The 16,765-nt window shown below is 48.3% G+C and overlaps 1 protein-coding gene across 1 annotated transcript; it reads left to right on the top strand.

Moving 5' to 3' along the window:
* The first annotated feature begins 5,725 nt into the window (after positions 1-5,725).
* PRAME (PRAME nuclear receptor transcriptional regulator) lies at positions 5,726-11,703 on the top strand. Its single transcript, XM_044241062.1, has 4 exons — positions 5,726-5,820; positions 8,992-9,294; positions 9,697-10,287; positions 11,178-11,703. Exons 1-4 carry the CDS (start codon positions 5,726-5,728, stop codon positions 11,701-11,703), a joined length of 1,515 nt encoding a protein of 504 aa, XP_044096997.1.
* The last annotated feature ends 5,062 nt before the right edge of the window (positions 11,704-16,765 follow it).

The following is a 16,765-nucleotide window of genomic DNA, read 5'->3' as shown; positions in this document are numbered from 1 at the left end:
CTTTTCCAGAAGGTCTCTGAAACTTGAAGTCTCTTTTCCAACTCCCTGACCTTGATCATGTGCCAAGTTCATGCCACAGTTGGTGCCTGAAACCCCGAGGTACCTAGATTAGGAAAAGTGTCTGAAATTTAGTAAGTCCAGGGGAAATCAAAGACCTTAGATCCCCCACCCCCCGTGTCTTGCTGGGCAGAGACTGATAGGCTTTGGACTAAAAATTGAGAGGAAAAGCTGCATTGCATTGGAGCTTAAGGTCATGAGAAAATCAGTGTGGCAGATAAAATGGCATGCTATTTACAACATCCACCTCAACTGGAAGAGGTGCATCTGAGAGGCTCCTGCTGGTGCTGAGTGGGGAGATCATTTAGAGTTTTTTCCTTTTTTGTTTTGTTTTTTAAGATTTTATTTATTTGACAGAGAGGAAGAGAGCGCAGCAGAGGGAGAAGCAGACTCTCTGCTTCTCTTGTTGAGCAGGGAACCCTATTTGGGACTCGATCTCAGGACTCTAGGATTGTGATCTGAGCCGAAGGCAGACACTTAACCAGCTGAGCCACCCAGGTGTCCCTAACTTGGAGATTCTTTTGGGAGAATCTAGAGGTGTGAATGGCTCCTGCCAATAAAGGAGCATGTCCAGGCTGACAGGCTGGGGGAAGGAAGGGGAGATTGGCTCATGGAGCACTGGTGGAATGAGGTTTCGCTCACTGCCATTACCCCGGGAACTTCTCCTCTGTCCCCTGTGAAGACAGAATACATTATACCTGCAGACTATTGAAGTTGGATTTATTCTGGTGAAGGAGAGGGGTTTGGGGTTCTGGGTAAGAGCCAAGGTCAGAGGAGGGTGCCCAGCCTCAGCTGCTGCAAATTAATTTGATTGAGGTTTTTTGGTTTATAAGAGGTAATCAGGAGGATGCCCACAGAAGGAACATCTCTTGGGTTCTGCGGGGACTGGACAGGTACTCAAGAAGGGTGCTTCTATATCTTCACCCAAGGTGCTTCTTATCACCTAATGTTTAAACATTTTCTTTCTCCATGTCCTCAAAGGCCACAGTTGGGGCTCCAGTGAGCTCAGTGGGAAAGGGGATGTTCGCTTTGAAACAAAGTGATTCAGAACCTCTAAGCCCAGCAAGAAACCAAAAACCAAAACCCAGGGGTGATAGTTCTAACAGAGACACTCAGACCCACAAAAAGGAGGGGTCCCTGACATAGGGAAGTAAGGAGTGTCCTGGTCCTGGTCCCAGATCCTGGGAGCAGCAGAGTCTGTGCAACCTAATTCTAGAAACCTAGAGGATGGAAGAACATGTCTGAGAACTCACAGATGGGGGTGCAGGTGCCCCTACTGTCATCTCTCCCCCACTGTGGCCTCCAGGCTAATCTCTCTGATCCCTCATTTCAGTCCTGCCTCAAGCCCAGGTCAAGGCCACAGCTGGGGTTAGGCTGGAGGAGAAAATGAAAGCATCATCTTCACAAAAATGAATGAAAAAGTTAGTGATTCCTTTATAATCTATTGACAACATCATTAAGAATGCCCAGAAGGGCACCTGGTGCCCTCATGATCCTCAATAGGTCACTGTAGGGTGGATCTGTGCACCCCTATTTCCAAGCCATTGTTCTATTTTGAAGCAGTCTTATCTCACGCAGAATCATCATCCAATGCATCTGAGGCACTGCCTACAAATATTTTTATTCTAAGAAGTACACAGGAATGGTTTACATTCAGGGTCTCAGAATGAACAATATGTGTAACACATCCTTAATGGATGTAAATGAAGTTAAAAAGAATGTTCCAGTAGGAGAAAACTATATGGGTCAGACAGGAGAAAAGGAAGGGTGTGTGTGGAACTTCCAGCAGGATTCTTGGGAGGAAAAAAAGTACAGCAAGCCCTTGAAAGGGTGCCTGGTACTGGACAAAGGTCTTTTAAGAGGTAGTTACTTCTTTCAGGCGCCTGATGCCCTTAGAGGAAAAGGTTGAAAAGCTGCTCTCTCTACAAAACATGGTTCAGAGAAGGCCTGTTGCAGACCCTTGGGGACTCCACTGGGGAACCAAAATACAAGATAAAAGATGGGGACGTGTCTTCAAACTGCTCACTGGGGCAGGGCCACCTTTAATTCTTAGCCAAGCGCTGGGACTTTGGCGGTACGCAGAGACCCTTTTCTCAGGTTTAGAAGCACTTTCTGCCCAATTCCCAGAAGGACCCTCCCAGGGTCCAGACGCCTCCATGGTCCTCCATGCCCCCTCCTCTGTCTCTCCAACAGGCCTGGGACCCTATCTCACTCAGCCCTCCAGGTTTCCAAGCCCGCACTGGTGATATGACCCGCAGACTGCAGTCCGAGGCTACTTCTCGGCCCTTCCCAGCACACTCGCCAACCAGGAGACCAGGGGTGAGCCGAGCAGGAGCTAACCGCCACCTCACGTGTGATCCCAAATGACAAAACGAGGTCCCAACCACGTGAGCAGGCTGAAGCGATCAGGCCCCAAGATCCCTTTAAGGGAGCAGGCCCCGCCCCATCTCCCAAGTTCCCCTTAGCAGGAAGCAGGCCCCACCCTGACCACGTGATCCATAGAAGGTGGGGGGGGGCTGGGCCGGCCCTGCTTCTCCCGTGATCCAACGTGAGGGGGAGGGGGCCCTGCCCACGTGACCCATGTGAGGCTGCCAACCCTCTTCTCAGCCCGTGCACCATGTGACTCAGGGAGCCTTCCGCACCCCATGTGACTCAGAAAGCTGCCCGCGCCTCAGGAAACTTCGAGAGTTGCAGTTAGGCTCCGAGTCTTGCCTTCCGGCCCTTTGAGAGTGCTTTCAATCCCCAGGTCGCCCTTTTCAGCTGCCTAGTAGGCTCTGGGGTCCAGTGGGGCGTCAAAATGTGGAACAGGAGCCCAGGGCTCCCGCACCTAGGAGGCCTCAGGAAGCCGGAATCTGATGCTGCCTGGGCCCTGGGCTTCCTACGTTCTCCTGCGGTTCAGGTGGCTGCGCGGGATGCAGGACACTTCCTGTGCCCTTCGCTTGATGGGGGATCCGGAGAGGTTCCAAAGGAAAGTCGAGTGGGCGGACTTCCAGGTGGGTGCAAACTTCTTATCCCAGGGCCAAGGTAGCAGTTCTTTCTTGCTGTAACCACCTGCGCTGCCTCTTACCCTTGACCAAAGACCGCCACGGGGGCGGGGGGTGCCTTCCGGAGACTGCCACCAAAGCAGTGGGACAGAGGGCACCCGAGAGGCCCAGTTTCCACCATTGGGACCTACAAGGGTGGGCTGACCCTGACACCTGGCCATGCCCTGCCTCTGGACGGAGCTCACCATCTGCTGGCATTAGGAGCCGGCACTGGTGAAAGGGGGTGGAGCTCAGGTAGCCCAGGCACAAGATGGCGGCCCCAAAGTTAGAGCTTGAACTGGTGGTGAATTGGGATAGGATGCCCACGGAAGGGAGTGCACTAGGCAGCGCACTAGGTGAATCATTTCGGAAAGCATGACCAATTAGTAATTAGGAAAAGAGAACTGTGGGATTGAATGGCTAGTGCTAGGCTGGATTGACGCCATAGGGAAGGATAAAGGCAGAGGGCCAATTGGCAGTTGAAAGCCACCCTCAGGATCTCCTTGGTAGCAAACAAAGAGGCCTTCATCTTGGGGGGTGGAGGGGGAAGGATGTGGTGCGGGGGGAGAAGAGCTAAGGGTCTGGCTGGGATTTAATCTGCAGGGAAGTAGAGTTCCAAAGGAAGTTGAATTCCCAATCAGGGCAGGTCTGCTATACCAAAATCATCCTGGTTGGGAAAGAATGGCACCCTGGCATATTGATAGAGCTACCTGCATTGAAGACCTATGATCTGAAATTCACAGATTCTCTTTAACGCTCTGATACGGAAGTAAGTGAGCCAACCCACCCTATTTAAAATATTGAGGTGCCTGGGTGGCCCAGTTATCTGGTTAAGCATCCCACTCTGTCTCCACCCAGGTCTTGATCTCAGGGTGGTGAATTCAGGCCCCATGCTGGGTGTGGAGCCTACCTGAAAAAAAAAAAGTCCCCCCCCCCAAAAAAAAATCCCACTAAATCTTCTATTTGAATACATTGCAGGGGCATTTTCACTAAGATAAAATGTGCTTTTCTTGCTGTCTTCGCCACTTTTCCTCCTGGCATGTAAGTAGGGCTTGTCCCAGCATAACACAGCAGGAGACGTGCTTAGGCTAAGAAGGGAGATAAAGGAACCACACCTTAAAGGACCACAAAACTCTATGTCAAGGGGACTCAATATTTTCTCAAGGGAATTTATGCGCATTTACTCAGTATTTTAGTTACCTGATGATGTGCAATAAGTAAGCCCAAAATTTTGCAGCCTAATTCATTCTTTCTGTTCTTATCTCACATGGTTTCTGTGGCTTAGCTGGATAGTGCTGGCTCATTGGTGTGTCTGAGGATGCAAGCAAGACCTAGGCTGGGGCTGCAGTCATTTGAAGGTTCAGTTGGGCCTGGATGCCCACTTTCAAGGCAGCTCTCTCACATGCCCAGTCAGTTTTTGACAAAAGCCGTTCATTACTTGCCACATGGGCCTTTCCATAAGGCCATTTGAGTGTCTCTGTGACACGAAAGCAAGTGGTCCAGGGGGAAGCACGGTGGAAGTCACAGTGCCTTTTAAGACCTAACTTTGGAAGTCGCACACTGTAATTTCCACAGATGATCACAGGTCTGCTTTATTCAGTGCGGCGGGGGCCTTCACAAGGGTATGAATGGATACCAGGAGGCAAGAATCATTGTGGTCATTTTGGGCGATGCTTACCACACATGGGTAAATGTAAACAAGGGGAACTGGAATATACAAGCAGTTTGAGGAACAGACCAGGGAGAGGGCAATATATAAATAAATTATGTATTGTTGGACATAGATAGAGTCAGAGTCGATATTACTATCTGGATGTACAAAACGTAATTGTGTCCCACTGTTAGAATTGGGGGGGTGGCTCTAGAGAGCCAGATAATAAATAGAATTCTGGGTCAGGATCCAGCTCACAGTGGTAACCCTGTGTCATTGCCCAGTTTGCAAACACCTGATTGGAATAGAATATTTGGAAGTCAATGCAGCACCCAGATTGGGTCTTTTATCTGTGAGATAAGAACTATCGTGATAGGAGAGGCCGTGATAGGAGAGGCCAAGCGGAGGTCTCTGTACCTGTTTCCATTCCTGGTCAAGATAGTTAACAGTATCACTTGGTAGGAGGAACGACAGATAATTTTGTCATTCTTAAGGATGCAAAGGGCTGGAGTGGTGGACCTTATCATATTTTCATTTAATTCAGCAGTCTGTCCCTGCAGAAAGCAGGTTTATCCTGGAAGTTGGCCAAGATTTCTGTAAAGTCACACAGATAGTAGCCCCAGCTGAAGCTGCCGTTCCAGATGGGCTTGCCTTGCTCGAGCCGGATTAATGAAGTCTCGGGTATATGGTACACAAATGTTAATTGGCAAATGTGTTCATTTCTGTCCCTGTCAGGTACCATCTGCTTTCACATGGAACAGGCGAGAGTCTACGTTTAATTTTGCCCCAAGATTATGCCCTTCCTGCCTCTGTCAGGAAGAGATCTGGACCACCTACAACCGGGCATCCACGGAACATCACACCAGTTCACTACTCTGACTTGCATGCCATTCGAGCGAGATTAGTGAGAAATGGCTGGCATGTTGGAAGCCTTGATAAGAAACATGCATTGCATTCTTGGAGACGTGCCTTTGAAGATTCAGGGATCTGCTGCATGAGAAGAGCTTGGAGTGCCCCAGGACATGCTGGGTCATACCATCCAAAGGACAACTTGCACCTTCCGTGGCAAAGAAGGAAGCATGACACCTGGTAGGACTCTTCAGGTTTTAGAGACAACATATTCCATATCTTGGAACGCTTTTTTGGCCTGTATTCCAGACACAAAAGACTGCCCCATTTTTTTTAAGGTGTATTGGAGAGTGCGCTTGTGTACATGAGCAAGGGAATTGGGAGGGGCAAAGGGAGAAGCAGACTCCCCACTAAGCATGGAGCCGGACACCAGGCTGGATCCTCGGACCTGGAGATCATGACCTGAGCTGAAATTAGACACTTAACTGACTGAGCCACCAATGTGCCCCAAAAGACTGTGACTTCGAGTGTATCCCAGACTAGGAACGTTCTCTGCAGAGGAGCAAAGTCTAAGCTGACGTGAAAGCAGCCCTGGTGCTTGGGCCACAAGATGGCACCAATCTTAGGGGACTGGGGGTCTCAGTGGTAGGAAAAGGTACCTTCTTAGGGGTCTGGAGCCAGGCCGCGAAGTCTGCAGAGGTGACTCGTGCTTATAAAGCAGTTCCTGTAGTGCTAGTGGGCCTGGCAGAGGGCCATCAGACACGGCATGACCCAATGGCCAGAAATGCTTGTCATGAGGGAAGTTCTGTCAAACCCACGAAGTCATAAAGTTGGTTGGGTTCAGCCACCGTCCATTGTGAAGCGGAAGATCCTGCTGGGTTAGAAGATGTAGCTGTGCCTGAACACTTTATCCTCTTTGTGTCCAGCACCCAACTGGTAAGAAAAAGGAGCCCCCATCTTGGTGGGAGTAATTGACCCAGATTAGGGGAGATAGAGCTGCTTTTAAACCAGGGGATAGAGAGGAATAAATTTGACTCCCAAGGGATCCATTTAGGGGCTCAGTACTCCCTTGCCTCATTGTGCCACAGCCCTCACCGCAAGAGGCACAGGGTGCAGGGGCTCAGACGCTTCGGAGATGGGGTGTGAGCCAGGCCACCTGGCACCCTAGCAAGGACAGCAGAGTGGTAGGGACCTTGAAGGGAATCTACAATGAATAATGAAGAGAAGACAAGATGAGGAGAATCGATGCATTGGAACCTAGGAGAAGGCCTTAAGAAAATCAGTGTGACACGTTGAATATGTGTTTATAGCATCTTTCTCCAGTATAGAGGGAAGTTGGTGAAGGTCCTTCAGGAGGGCGCAGCAGGGAGATGCTTAGGGGCTTCAGTGGGGAGAAGCTGGATGTGTGAAAGGCTCCTGCCAAGGAAGGCATTTGGCAGGAAGGCTGACAGGCTTAGGGGAGGGGAAGGGAGATTGAGAGCATGAGGAGAGTTCTGGGGAATCTCTTCTCTGTGTCTTGTGCAGATGTCAGTAGAATATACATCCCCCTTGAAGGGTTTGGTATTTGGGCTTAGTCTTAACCAAGTGAGAGGGGCATGAAGGAGGGACAAGGGCAGAGACGCCCTGAGGGTCCCAGGCATGGTTTCTCTTGGACTGTTCCTTCAAAGAAGTGGGCCATTTCAGAAGCATGGGAGGAGGCTTCAGACATAGCCACTTCTGCAGCCAGGGCCCTGCCTCCTTCAGACGAGCTCTGCCTTCAGAACAATTAGTGGATTGTGACAGGGGCCTGGTGCTGCCTACTGGGCCTCAGCTCTGAGCAGGTACCCCTTCTCACGCATACATAGGCGGAAGATGCTCAGTCGGGTCATAGTCCAGAGTTTTGATGGTTAAAATCATTTACCAAACCAGCTCTCTCACAGTCCCCTCGTTCCCTTGGGAAGAGCAGCCTGCTGTAGAGCGAGGGCTGAGAGAGGCTCCAGGGAGTGGCAGAGCAGAGTCAGGGTGGGAACTAGAGAGAGGTGGGGCCCGGGTGTGGATTACTGACTGTGTTGGGGTGGAGGGAAATGCATATGTTCCATATGTTTATAGAGTCTGCTACCACAGGGCTGGCCAAGCGCTCTGGCCCTTGCCCAGGGCCCTGCTTGTGGGTGTCATTCCTGAGGCCTTTGTGGGTTCTGCAATTGATTTCTGACTTCACCATCCACACAGGCTGAGGTTTTAGCTTCTATAGTCCAAACACTAGTTCCTCTGATCCACCTTTTTCTAGATTCCAAAACTTGCCTTTTTCTTAAAGAGCAGGGGTGTCTAACTTCTCCTCTCTGACCTGGTTTTAGCTCTTCCTTTATTTCATTTGGGTTTTCAAGTGGCAGCTCAGAGCACTCATGTTCAGTCATCCAAGTGTAATCAGAGGTTCACTAATAGATTCTCCAGTGTGTCACTCCCCTTTTGTTCCTGGAAGAAATGCTCTGTGATTCTGCTTGGTTATGAGACGCTGCTTTGTTCTGTTTAGTAGTATTTTATCCAGGACTGTTGTATCTACTTACACCTGGAATGGTGCTTTAATTTTCCTTTCTCTTACCTTTCTCTGACATTTTGTGTCAAAATTTTACTAGCACCATAAGAGGAGTTTTAGATCTTTCCGATTTTTTGAAAATAATTTTCTTGTCTCTGATTTGCATTGAAGCCTGGTGGATTGTGAGTAGGAATGCACTGTATAGAGCAGAAAGGAATCCAGATCTGAACATGTGGAAAGTTGCCATTACCATTTTAGTAATGGCCTGCCTGCCAGAGAAGGCAAACAAAAGCTCAGGACCTGACCTCTTGCCACTGGACTAGGGAAAGAGATGGTTGTCCAGTTCTTAAAATCATGTTGGAGATGGTGGTGATCTTGGGGAAAGTTTGAGAAAATAACTTTGGAAAAATTTATGCTCTGTGAGGGGCGCCTGAGTGGCTCAGTGGGTTAAGCCGCTGCCTTCGGCTCAGGTCATGATCTCAGGGTCCTGGGATCGAGTCCCGCATCGGGCTCTCTGCTCAGCAGGGAGCCTGCTTCCTTCTCTCTCTCTCCCTGCCTGCCTCTCTGCCTACTTGTGATTTCTCTCTGTCAAATAAATAAATAAAAAATCTTAAAAAAAAATTTATGCTCTGTGGAGCTCAGTAAGGAACAGAGATAAATCCCTAATTACTCTCCTTTCAGCACCTGGGATCAGGGTAAGGGACACCGGTGCCACCAGCAGAGAGAGAGAGGGAGCGAGCATGCTCCAGATTTAGAACGAGAAGTGGTAGGATAGAAGGAGAGTAGGGGACCTCCGGGGATCTCACTAAGAAGGGTGGTGGAGGCTGGGTTGTCCTGGTGCAAAAGAGGGAGGGCTGAGCACCATGAAAATGCATTAAGGATTTTCCCTTACCTTGCAGCAGGTCAGTGGAGATGAGTGGACAAGACCCTCTCAGCCTCTTGGATCTTGCAGCACAGAGCCTCCTGAATGATGAGGACTCAGCTGTCCGTGCCCTGGAGAAGCTCCCTGTGGGCCTCTTCCCAGCACTGTCCACGGCAGCTTTTGATGGGGGACACACGAAGACTGTGACAGCAATGGTGCAGGCCTGGCCCTTCCCCTGCCTCCGTCTTGGATCGTTAAGAGATCAGTCAATAACTCAAGACCTCTTGGAAGCTGTCCTAGATGGGCTGGAATTGGTTCCTACCGGTGCTGCTTGCCCCAGGTAACTGGAGAGACAGGGTGCAGATAGTGGCGCAGTGACTGAGGAAGCGGGAACTGGATTCAGGGATGTGGGGCCCAGGCATGTGCCACCAGGTACAACGTCAGTTATTGGGAAGCCTTGAGCCATTGCTCAGGGTCCCTCTGAGAAGAGAGCCCTGTTGCAGTTCAGAGCCGATCACGCTGCTGAGGTGGTTAAGGGGGTGGCTAGGTTTCCGGGGGATATCCCCGGAGTGTATAAAAAGGTGGGCACTGAGGAGGGCCCTTTGAACACATGGTGCAGGGCAGCAGGCAGGGCTGCTGGCTGGCCCAGCGGCCCTTCCCAGGGTTCGCTGCTGCTGGTCTCCTCCCAGCTCTGCTGTACTGGCCTGAAAGTCCCAGTCTCTACTATTCTCATTCCCTGCAGGAGATCGAAGCTGAAGGTGCTGGATTTTACCCATGACTTTGAGCACTCCAACTGGGAGGAGTGCTCTGAGACGACTCCTGCCCCCTTTGTCATCACACACATGCTGGAAGAGCCGGAGGCAGACCCGCTGGCACCCAGTTCCAAAGAACAGTCTCCGCATAACCGAGAACCTGTGGAAATCCACACAGACCTTTTCCTCGGCGGTTTGTTCGGCTTCTTCCACCTGTCGGGGTTCCCCTCCTACATACTGCAGAGAGTTGAGAAGAGCCATGGCTGTCTGCGCCTCCGCTGTCGGACCCTGGTCATCAACCAGGTGCCATTGCGCAGCCTGGTCGAGATCCTGGGAATGCTGGAGCTGGAGACCATCCGAGAGGTGAGGCTTCATCACAGGAGCAGGTTCTGCTTCCGGTCGGACCTGATCCAGTTCTTCACCCATGTAGGGCAGATGAGCAACCTGGGCCACCTCATCATGAACGACATCCCCTGGGATTTCCCTGCAGACTGTTTCTCCTTGTTGAGTCCACTGGGCCACCTCCAGAAGCTCCATCTCATCTTTGGCTGTCTCTCAGGCCAGCTACAGAAGATGCTGAGGTGAGTGTGCAGCAAGTCCTCTGAAGGTACACAGGCCAGGGAGCCTGGACGCCGCTCTGGGCATTGCTGCATTGGAGCAGAGACAAGCCTGGGCTTCCCTTCTGTGAGTCCATAGATTTGCTGCTGGACCCAGACTCCGGGGCCGTGGTCCTGGGCCAGCCAGGGGCTGGTGGCTGCTATAAAAGTGAAAGAGGCAGGTCTGAAATTGTCATCTCATCCTCTCATTCATTCGCTTACTCCATTCATTCATTCATTCATGCGCTTAGTCTGTGCCAAGCAGTTAGCTAAGAATGGATATGCAACCTTGAAAAAAATCTGTCTAGAGTTTATGTAGAGAAGGTGAATAAAGATGGTAAGTTGTGAGGGTAGTGTTTGAGGGAGGAAACTCCCCCCACAACATCTAAGCTGAGCTGATTTGGTGAACTGACTCTCCTCATAAATGTCTCTCAGATTTCTCTGTGGTATACCCTGGAATAGGGAGCTGTTCTCCTGGGGCACAGGCCTTTAAGTAAATAGAAGCATGGGGAACCATCTTCCTGAACCTTCTACCGAGTAGAATCTAGGCCTTAGCATGAGTAGGAGTTATATCTAAATTTCATTAATTCTACATTTTATGGAGCATGAGTGATAACTGTGTCGAGGTGGCTTGTTAGGAAGCTTAGAGGGGTGCCTGACACCATACTCTGAAAATAGAGAGGTCCTGTGGGGAATGGAGAAATGTTTCACTCCATGCTCTGTGTTCTTAACTGCTGCAGATGGCTCCCACCATTTGCATCCAGACTGAGGTAGGCGTAATGCAAATTTCTCAGGCCAGATTTCTGGATCTTTTCCAAATACATCTAGTGTACACTCCAATTTCCAAGCAGTAAATAGTGTTTGTCTCTCCACAGTGGCCTGCAAAAACCACTAGAGACACTGGTGATTAATGGATGTAGGCTTACTGAGAATGACATCAGTTACTTATCCCAGAGCATTCATGCCACCCACCTGAAGGAGTTGGTCCTCTGTGGCAATAATCTATCCCAAATGGTTCCTGGGCCCCTCGAGGTTCTGCTGGGGGAGGTGTCAGGCACTCTGCAGCACCTGAACTTGAGAAGCTGCCGGTTGAAGGAAGCCCAGCTCCGAGACCTGCTGCCTGCCCTGTGCTGCTGCTCTCGCCTCCGCTCTCTGGTGTTCTACGACAACGTCATCTCCACCTCAGGCATCATGAATGTGCTGCAGCACTTAGCGGGGCTGAAGGAGCTGAAGCGTGTGCAGTACCCTGTCCCTGCTGAGTGTGTTGTGTACTTGGATGAATACAGGTGGGGAAACCTCAACAGAGTGGAGCTCGCCCGCGTGCATGCCAAGTTGCAGGAAATGTTGCAGGCACTACGACGGGCCGACATGGAGTTGACAAACGCGACCTCAGTGGCCTGACTTATGAGAATGCACAGCTGACCTGATGGGAAAGAGGGGCAGCAGTGGATCCTGGAACTGTGGCAGTGGATTTCCTGAGGATGGTGTGGCTTTGAAGAAAACTAAGAAAACAAGATAAAACACAACAAACGCTGTGGTGGGGACTCCTATTTCTGGATCCAACTGGGGCTCCCTTACTCATTACATCGACAAGCACTGGTCAAAAATCGATCCTGGAGGTGCTGTTTTGGTGCTGGATATAAAAAGAGAGAGTCTCCCAGCACTTTTCCTTCTGGTCTGTTTACCCAGTTTCCCTTTCATTTTGCTTCAGCATTCCCACTTTGAACACCATGCAGTTGGGTGAGTTTCTTTTCAAAACACTTTTTTTTAAAATAAGGTGGGATCACTGACATGTTCGTCAAGGGAATAGATGAATGTAGGTGCTCAGTACATAGTTTTTGTTCACCTCTTTGTTCAGATATTTGTCGACTTCCTGTTCAGAAACTGCTCTTACTGAGGAAGAGTGTAAACATTCAAGGTGTCTGCTTTCAAAGAACTTAGTTTTGAAAGGGATGGGTACCACTAAACAGGTCACCAAACCCCTAAGAAAGCTGCTTTCAGAGGAGTGCCATGAGAACAACAGGATACCAGTATGGCGAGGGGTTACCAGAGTCAGGGGACTGGGATGGTTGAGCATATGTATTGGTCTGTCCTCAACTCCTGACACAGAGCTTCTGAAAGCAGTGTCATTTCCTAAGTAACAACTCTAGAAGTATCCTTTGTCCCAACATTTGGCCTTTGACCCCCACCCCTGACACAGGGCTCTTGAAACCCTTGTACATACATTCTTAAGTGAGAAGAATACTAGGATCATTTTTTGTTCTAATGACACGCTTTACGCTGGGCAATCAGATGGCTCCCAGGTGGGGCTGGTCCCCCGAAAGACCAAACCATGATTAGCTTGGAATTTTCAGCCCCTGCCTCTTTTTCCAGAGGGGGGAAGAGGGACTGGAAATGGGAGTGAGTTGATACACCTACATGAGGAAACCTCCATAAAACCCCAGTAGTAGGGGTATGGAGAGATGTACCCCAACACCGCAAGGACAGAAGCTCCTGCACTTGGATCCTCTCCCCCCAGACCTCACCATATGTATCTCTTCATCTGGCTCTTCATCCATGCTATTTATCATCTTTTCATTAACTGGTAATAGTAAGTGTTTCTGTGAGATCTATGAGCCAGTCCAGCAAATTAATCCAACTTGAGGGAGGGGGTCATGGGAGCGCCTCTGATTTGTAGCCAGATCAGACAAGTGGTGAGTAAGCTGGGGGCTTAACTACTTGCTCTTGGGCATCTGAAGTAGGGTGAGGGCAGTCTTGTGGGACTGATCTCTTCAGCTGGGATCCACCACTCTCTCCAGGTGCATGGTATTGGAGATACGGTGTGACTTAGTTTTTGTTGCAGGGACGAATCCCCACACATTTTGGTGACCAGAAGTGTTAGAAGTGCAGTGTTTTCTGTGAGGAGTAAGGGAGACCAAGGAGAAAGATTCCCAGCAGCGAAGAACTGGATTTTTCCCCACAAGGGAGGTAGAACTGGGGTTTTCCTTAACAGTGGCTGGTTTTTTTGTTTTTGTTTTTGTTTTTGCTTTGAGGGAGTTGGTGAGGGGAGATGCAGGAATTGAGGATTCTCTGTAAACATACCAGTAGCTGATAGGTGTGTGTGGAAAAGCATCCAGATATCAGAAGAGCTAGGAAAGCCCCACTCCAGGCAGAGAAATGAGAGGAGAAATGTGAGAAGGAATCAAGGAGAGACAGAGGATGAAGGATATGTCAAACCCTTTGATGGTGAAAAGGGAGAATCCTTTCTCATGAAGTAGCCTTTTCTTAGAGTCCCCTGGAGAAAAAGCAACTGAGCTGGAGCAAAGTTGATTAAGGTGGAGGGCAGCATAGTGGAGAGGAATTGTTCCAATTTTTTCTTCATAATAAATGGTGACACCTAAGCACATGTCTCCTCTCCACCCAACTCCCTGTCCCAAATTACTTCCCAAGAACTGCCTTTAACTTTTTGGGCCCGCTTCATTTCCTTCTGTTACTTCTAATAATTTATACTTTTGTGTTTTCTCTGTCTCCAATCGCAGCAGTTTGATTTGCTAATTTCAGATTCTGTTTCTCTGTTAAGATTGTCATTCCTTATCCCCCCGCCTAGGATCTCCAATACCATGATGAGCGAGAGTGGGTGTCCTTGTCTCATTCCTGGTGGTCTAAGATGTGCCTTCAGTATATGGCAGTTTATTCAGGGTGATGCTTTATTCAGGGTGATGTTTCAGTGTGTCCCACTTGTGTGGTTTTGTTTTTTTCCTATATACAGGTGTGCCCCGCTTTTTGAAAATTTGCATGACGCCACTTGTGCAAAAGACCTCCATTTGTCCCTGTTTCCGCTAAGCAAAAGAGATTCGAAGAGGATTTTCACTTTTATGTAAAAAGCGAAAATAGCGTTCAGCGTTTGTTTTGCAGCAGGTCATCATAGAGGCAGCGCACACCCCAGGTTGCGAGAGTGGCCCTGCCGAGTGCACCCCCCTCCACCCCACCCTGGAACTCTGCTCCACATCTCGTCAAGCCACCATAGCTGTGAACCGTGTCTGTGAGTGTGTGTGCTTTTTCTTGGCTTATTTTGTGCTTTTGTTAGCAAGGTGTGTGCTGAGATGTCAGACAAGCCTAGGAGAGGTTACTTTTTGGGTCTGGGAACACTAAAATGTTTTCCATATAAATTAATGGCAGCTGCTTTGCTTTACACAAACATTTCAGCTTATGAAAGTTTTCATAATGCTCTACTTTTCAAAGATCAGGGTACCTGGGTGTCTCAGTTGGTTAGGCATCTGCCTTCGGCTCAGGTTGTGGTCCCAGGGTCCTGGGCTCGAGCCCCATGTTGGGAGGCCTGCTTCTCCCTTTGCCCACTGCTCCCCCCACTTGTGCACACACACTCACTCTCTCAAATAAATAAAATCTTTTTTTTTTAAAGATTTTATTTATTTATTTGACAGCGATCACAAGTAGGCAGAGAGGCAGGCAGAGGAAGGGGGGAAACAGGCTCCCTGCTCAGCAGAGAGCCCGATGTGGGGCTCCATCCCAGGACCCTGAAATCATGACCTGAGCTGAAGGCAGAGGCTTAACCCACTGAGCCACCCAGGTGCCCCTCAAATAAATAAAATCTTAAAAAAAAAATGGAATGCTCTACTTTCAGATAGCAAAGGAAATCTATAGCCTCTGAAAGCCTTGAAGTTTAGTAGGATTCCCTGTGGAACTCTTTGGGCTTAGTGCTTCCTGCATAACTTTTTCTATTGAAAAAGTTCTAACTGATAACTTTTTCTATTCCGTCTCTGGAAATTAACCTGTTTTAGGTGTATAATTCAGTGGCATGTTACATCCACAGTGTTTTTTGCAACCAGAACCACTCTCTATTTTCCAAAACTTCTTCACTCCAAATAGTCTCTGTACAGTAATTTCCCATTCCCCCTCTGCCATAATGAAGTGGCTTAAAATAACAAATTTTATTCTTTCACAGTTTTGGAGACTAGAATTGTGAAATCAAGGTATTGGCAGGGTTATGCTCTCTCTGAAATCTCTAGCATATGTTCCTTCCTTGCCTCTTAGACCTTTTGGTAGCAGCAGCGTGACTACAGTCTTTACTGTCATCTTCACATGGTTGCCTTTCCTCCTTGCCTCTGTCCAAATTTTCTTGATTAGGACACCAGTCATACAGCATTAGGGGCCAGTGTAATCATGTATGATCTCCTATTAATGGATTGCATCTGTAAAGACTTATTTCCAAATAGCGTCACATTCCCAAGTACCAGGAATTCAGCTGCCAAGTAATCTTTCTCAGGGACACAGTTCAACTTCTAATGTAATATGGTCATCTTGATACGAAGTTCTCTGGTTCATGAACATAGGATATCTATTTCTGTAGGTCTTCTTTAGTTTATTCCTGTTTTATAATTTTGTAGTTTCCAGTGTACAGATCTATCACCTCCATGGTTCATTTTATTCCAAAGTATTTATTGTTTTTGTTTTTTTTTTTAAAGATTTTATTTATTTATCAGAGAGAGAGAGGGAGAGCGAGCGAGCACAGGCAGACAGAATGGCTGGCAGAGGCAGAGGGAGAAGCAGGCTCCCCGCTGAGCAAGGAGCCCGATGTGGGACTCGATCCCAGGACGCTGGGATCATGACCTGAGCCGAAGGCAGCTGCTTAACCAACTGAGCCACCCAGGGGTCCCTATTTATTGTTTTTGATGCTATTGTAAATGGAAGTGTTTTCTTAATTTTTTTGGTGGTTCATGATCAGTGTATAGAAATAAAACAGATTTTTGTATCCTACAACTTTACAAGGAGATAGAACTTTATTTCTTCCTTTTATTTTATATTTTTATTGGCCTAACCGTATGGTCTTGAAATTCTAGTACAGTGTTGTGTAGAAGTATTGAAAGCAGACATGCTTGTCTTATTCCTGATCTTAGGGGAAAAGCTTTCAGTCTTTCACCATTGAGTTCAGCATTACATGTGGTATTTCCTTATGGGTGTTTATTACATTGAGGTAGTCTGTTTCTAGTCCTAGTTTATTGACTGTTTCTTTTTATCATGAAAGGGTATTAGATTTTGTCAGGTATGCATTAGTTGAAATGATCATGTGAGCTTTATCTCTTCATGATACTAATGTGGGTTGCATTTATTAATTGTTGAATGTTGAAACATCCTTGCTTTCTGGGGATAAATTCCATTTGGTTATGATGTATAATCATTTTTAAATGTTGTTAAATTGAATTTGCTAGTATTTTATTGATTTTAGAATCATTATTCTTGAAGGACATTGGTCTGTAGTTTCAATTTTTTTAAAAGATTTTATTTATTTATTGGACAGACAGAGATTACAAGTAGAGAGAGAGCAAAGAGGCTGAGCAGAGAGCCCGATGCGGGGCTCAAACCCAGGACCCTGGGATCATGACCTGAGCCGAAGGCAAAGGCTTTAACCCACTGGGCCATCTCTGTAGTTTCAGTTTTGTAGTGTCTGTCCTTAAGTGTCAGAGTA

Source organism: Neovison vison, chromosome 3, assembly GCF_020171115.1.
Source record: "Neovison vison isolate M4711 chromosome 3, ASM_NN_V1, whole genome shotgun sequence".
NCBI classification, from domain to species: Eukaryota; Metazoa; Chordata; class Mammalia; order Carnivora; family Mustelidae; genus Neogale; species Neogale vison.
This window is presented reverse-complemented; position numbering and strand designations above follow the sequence as displayed.

What these genes read in the sequence shown, in the direction of transcription:
- PRAME (XM_044241062.1), top strand. Translation starts at nt 5,726, where the DNA reads ATGAGAAGAGCTTGGAGTGCCCCAGGACATGCTGGGTCATACCATCCA. An exon ending in ACCGGTGCTGCTTGCCCCAG is followed by an intron (nt 9,295 to 9,696) that starts GTAACTGGAGAG and finishes CATTCCCTGCAG; the next exon opens with GAGATCGAAGCTGAAGGTGC. An exon ending in CAGCTACAGAAGATGCTGAG is followed by an intron (nt 10,288 to 11,177) that starts GTGAGTGTGCAG and finishes GTCTCTCCACAG; the next exon opens with TGGCCTGCAAAAACCACTAG.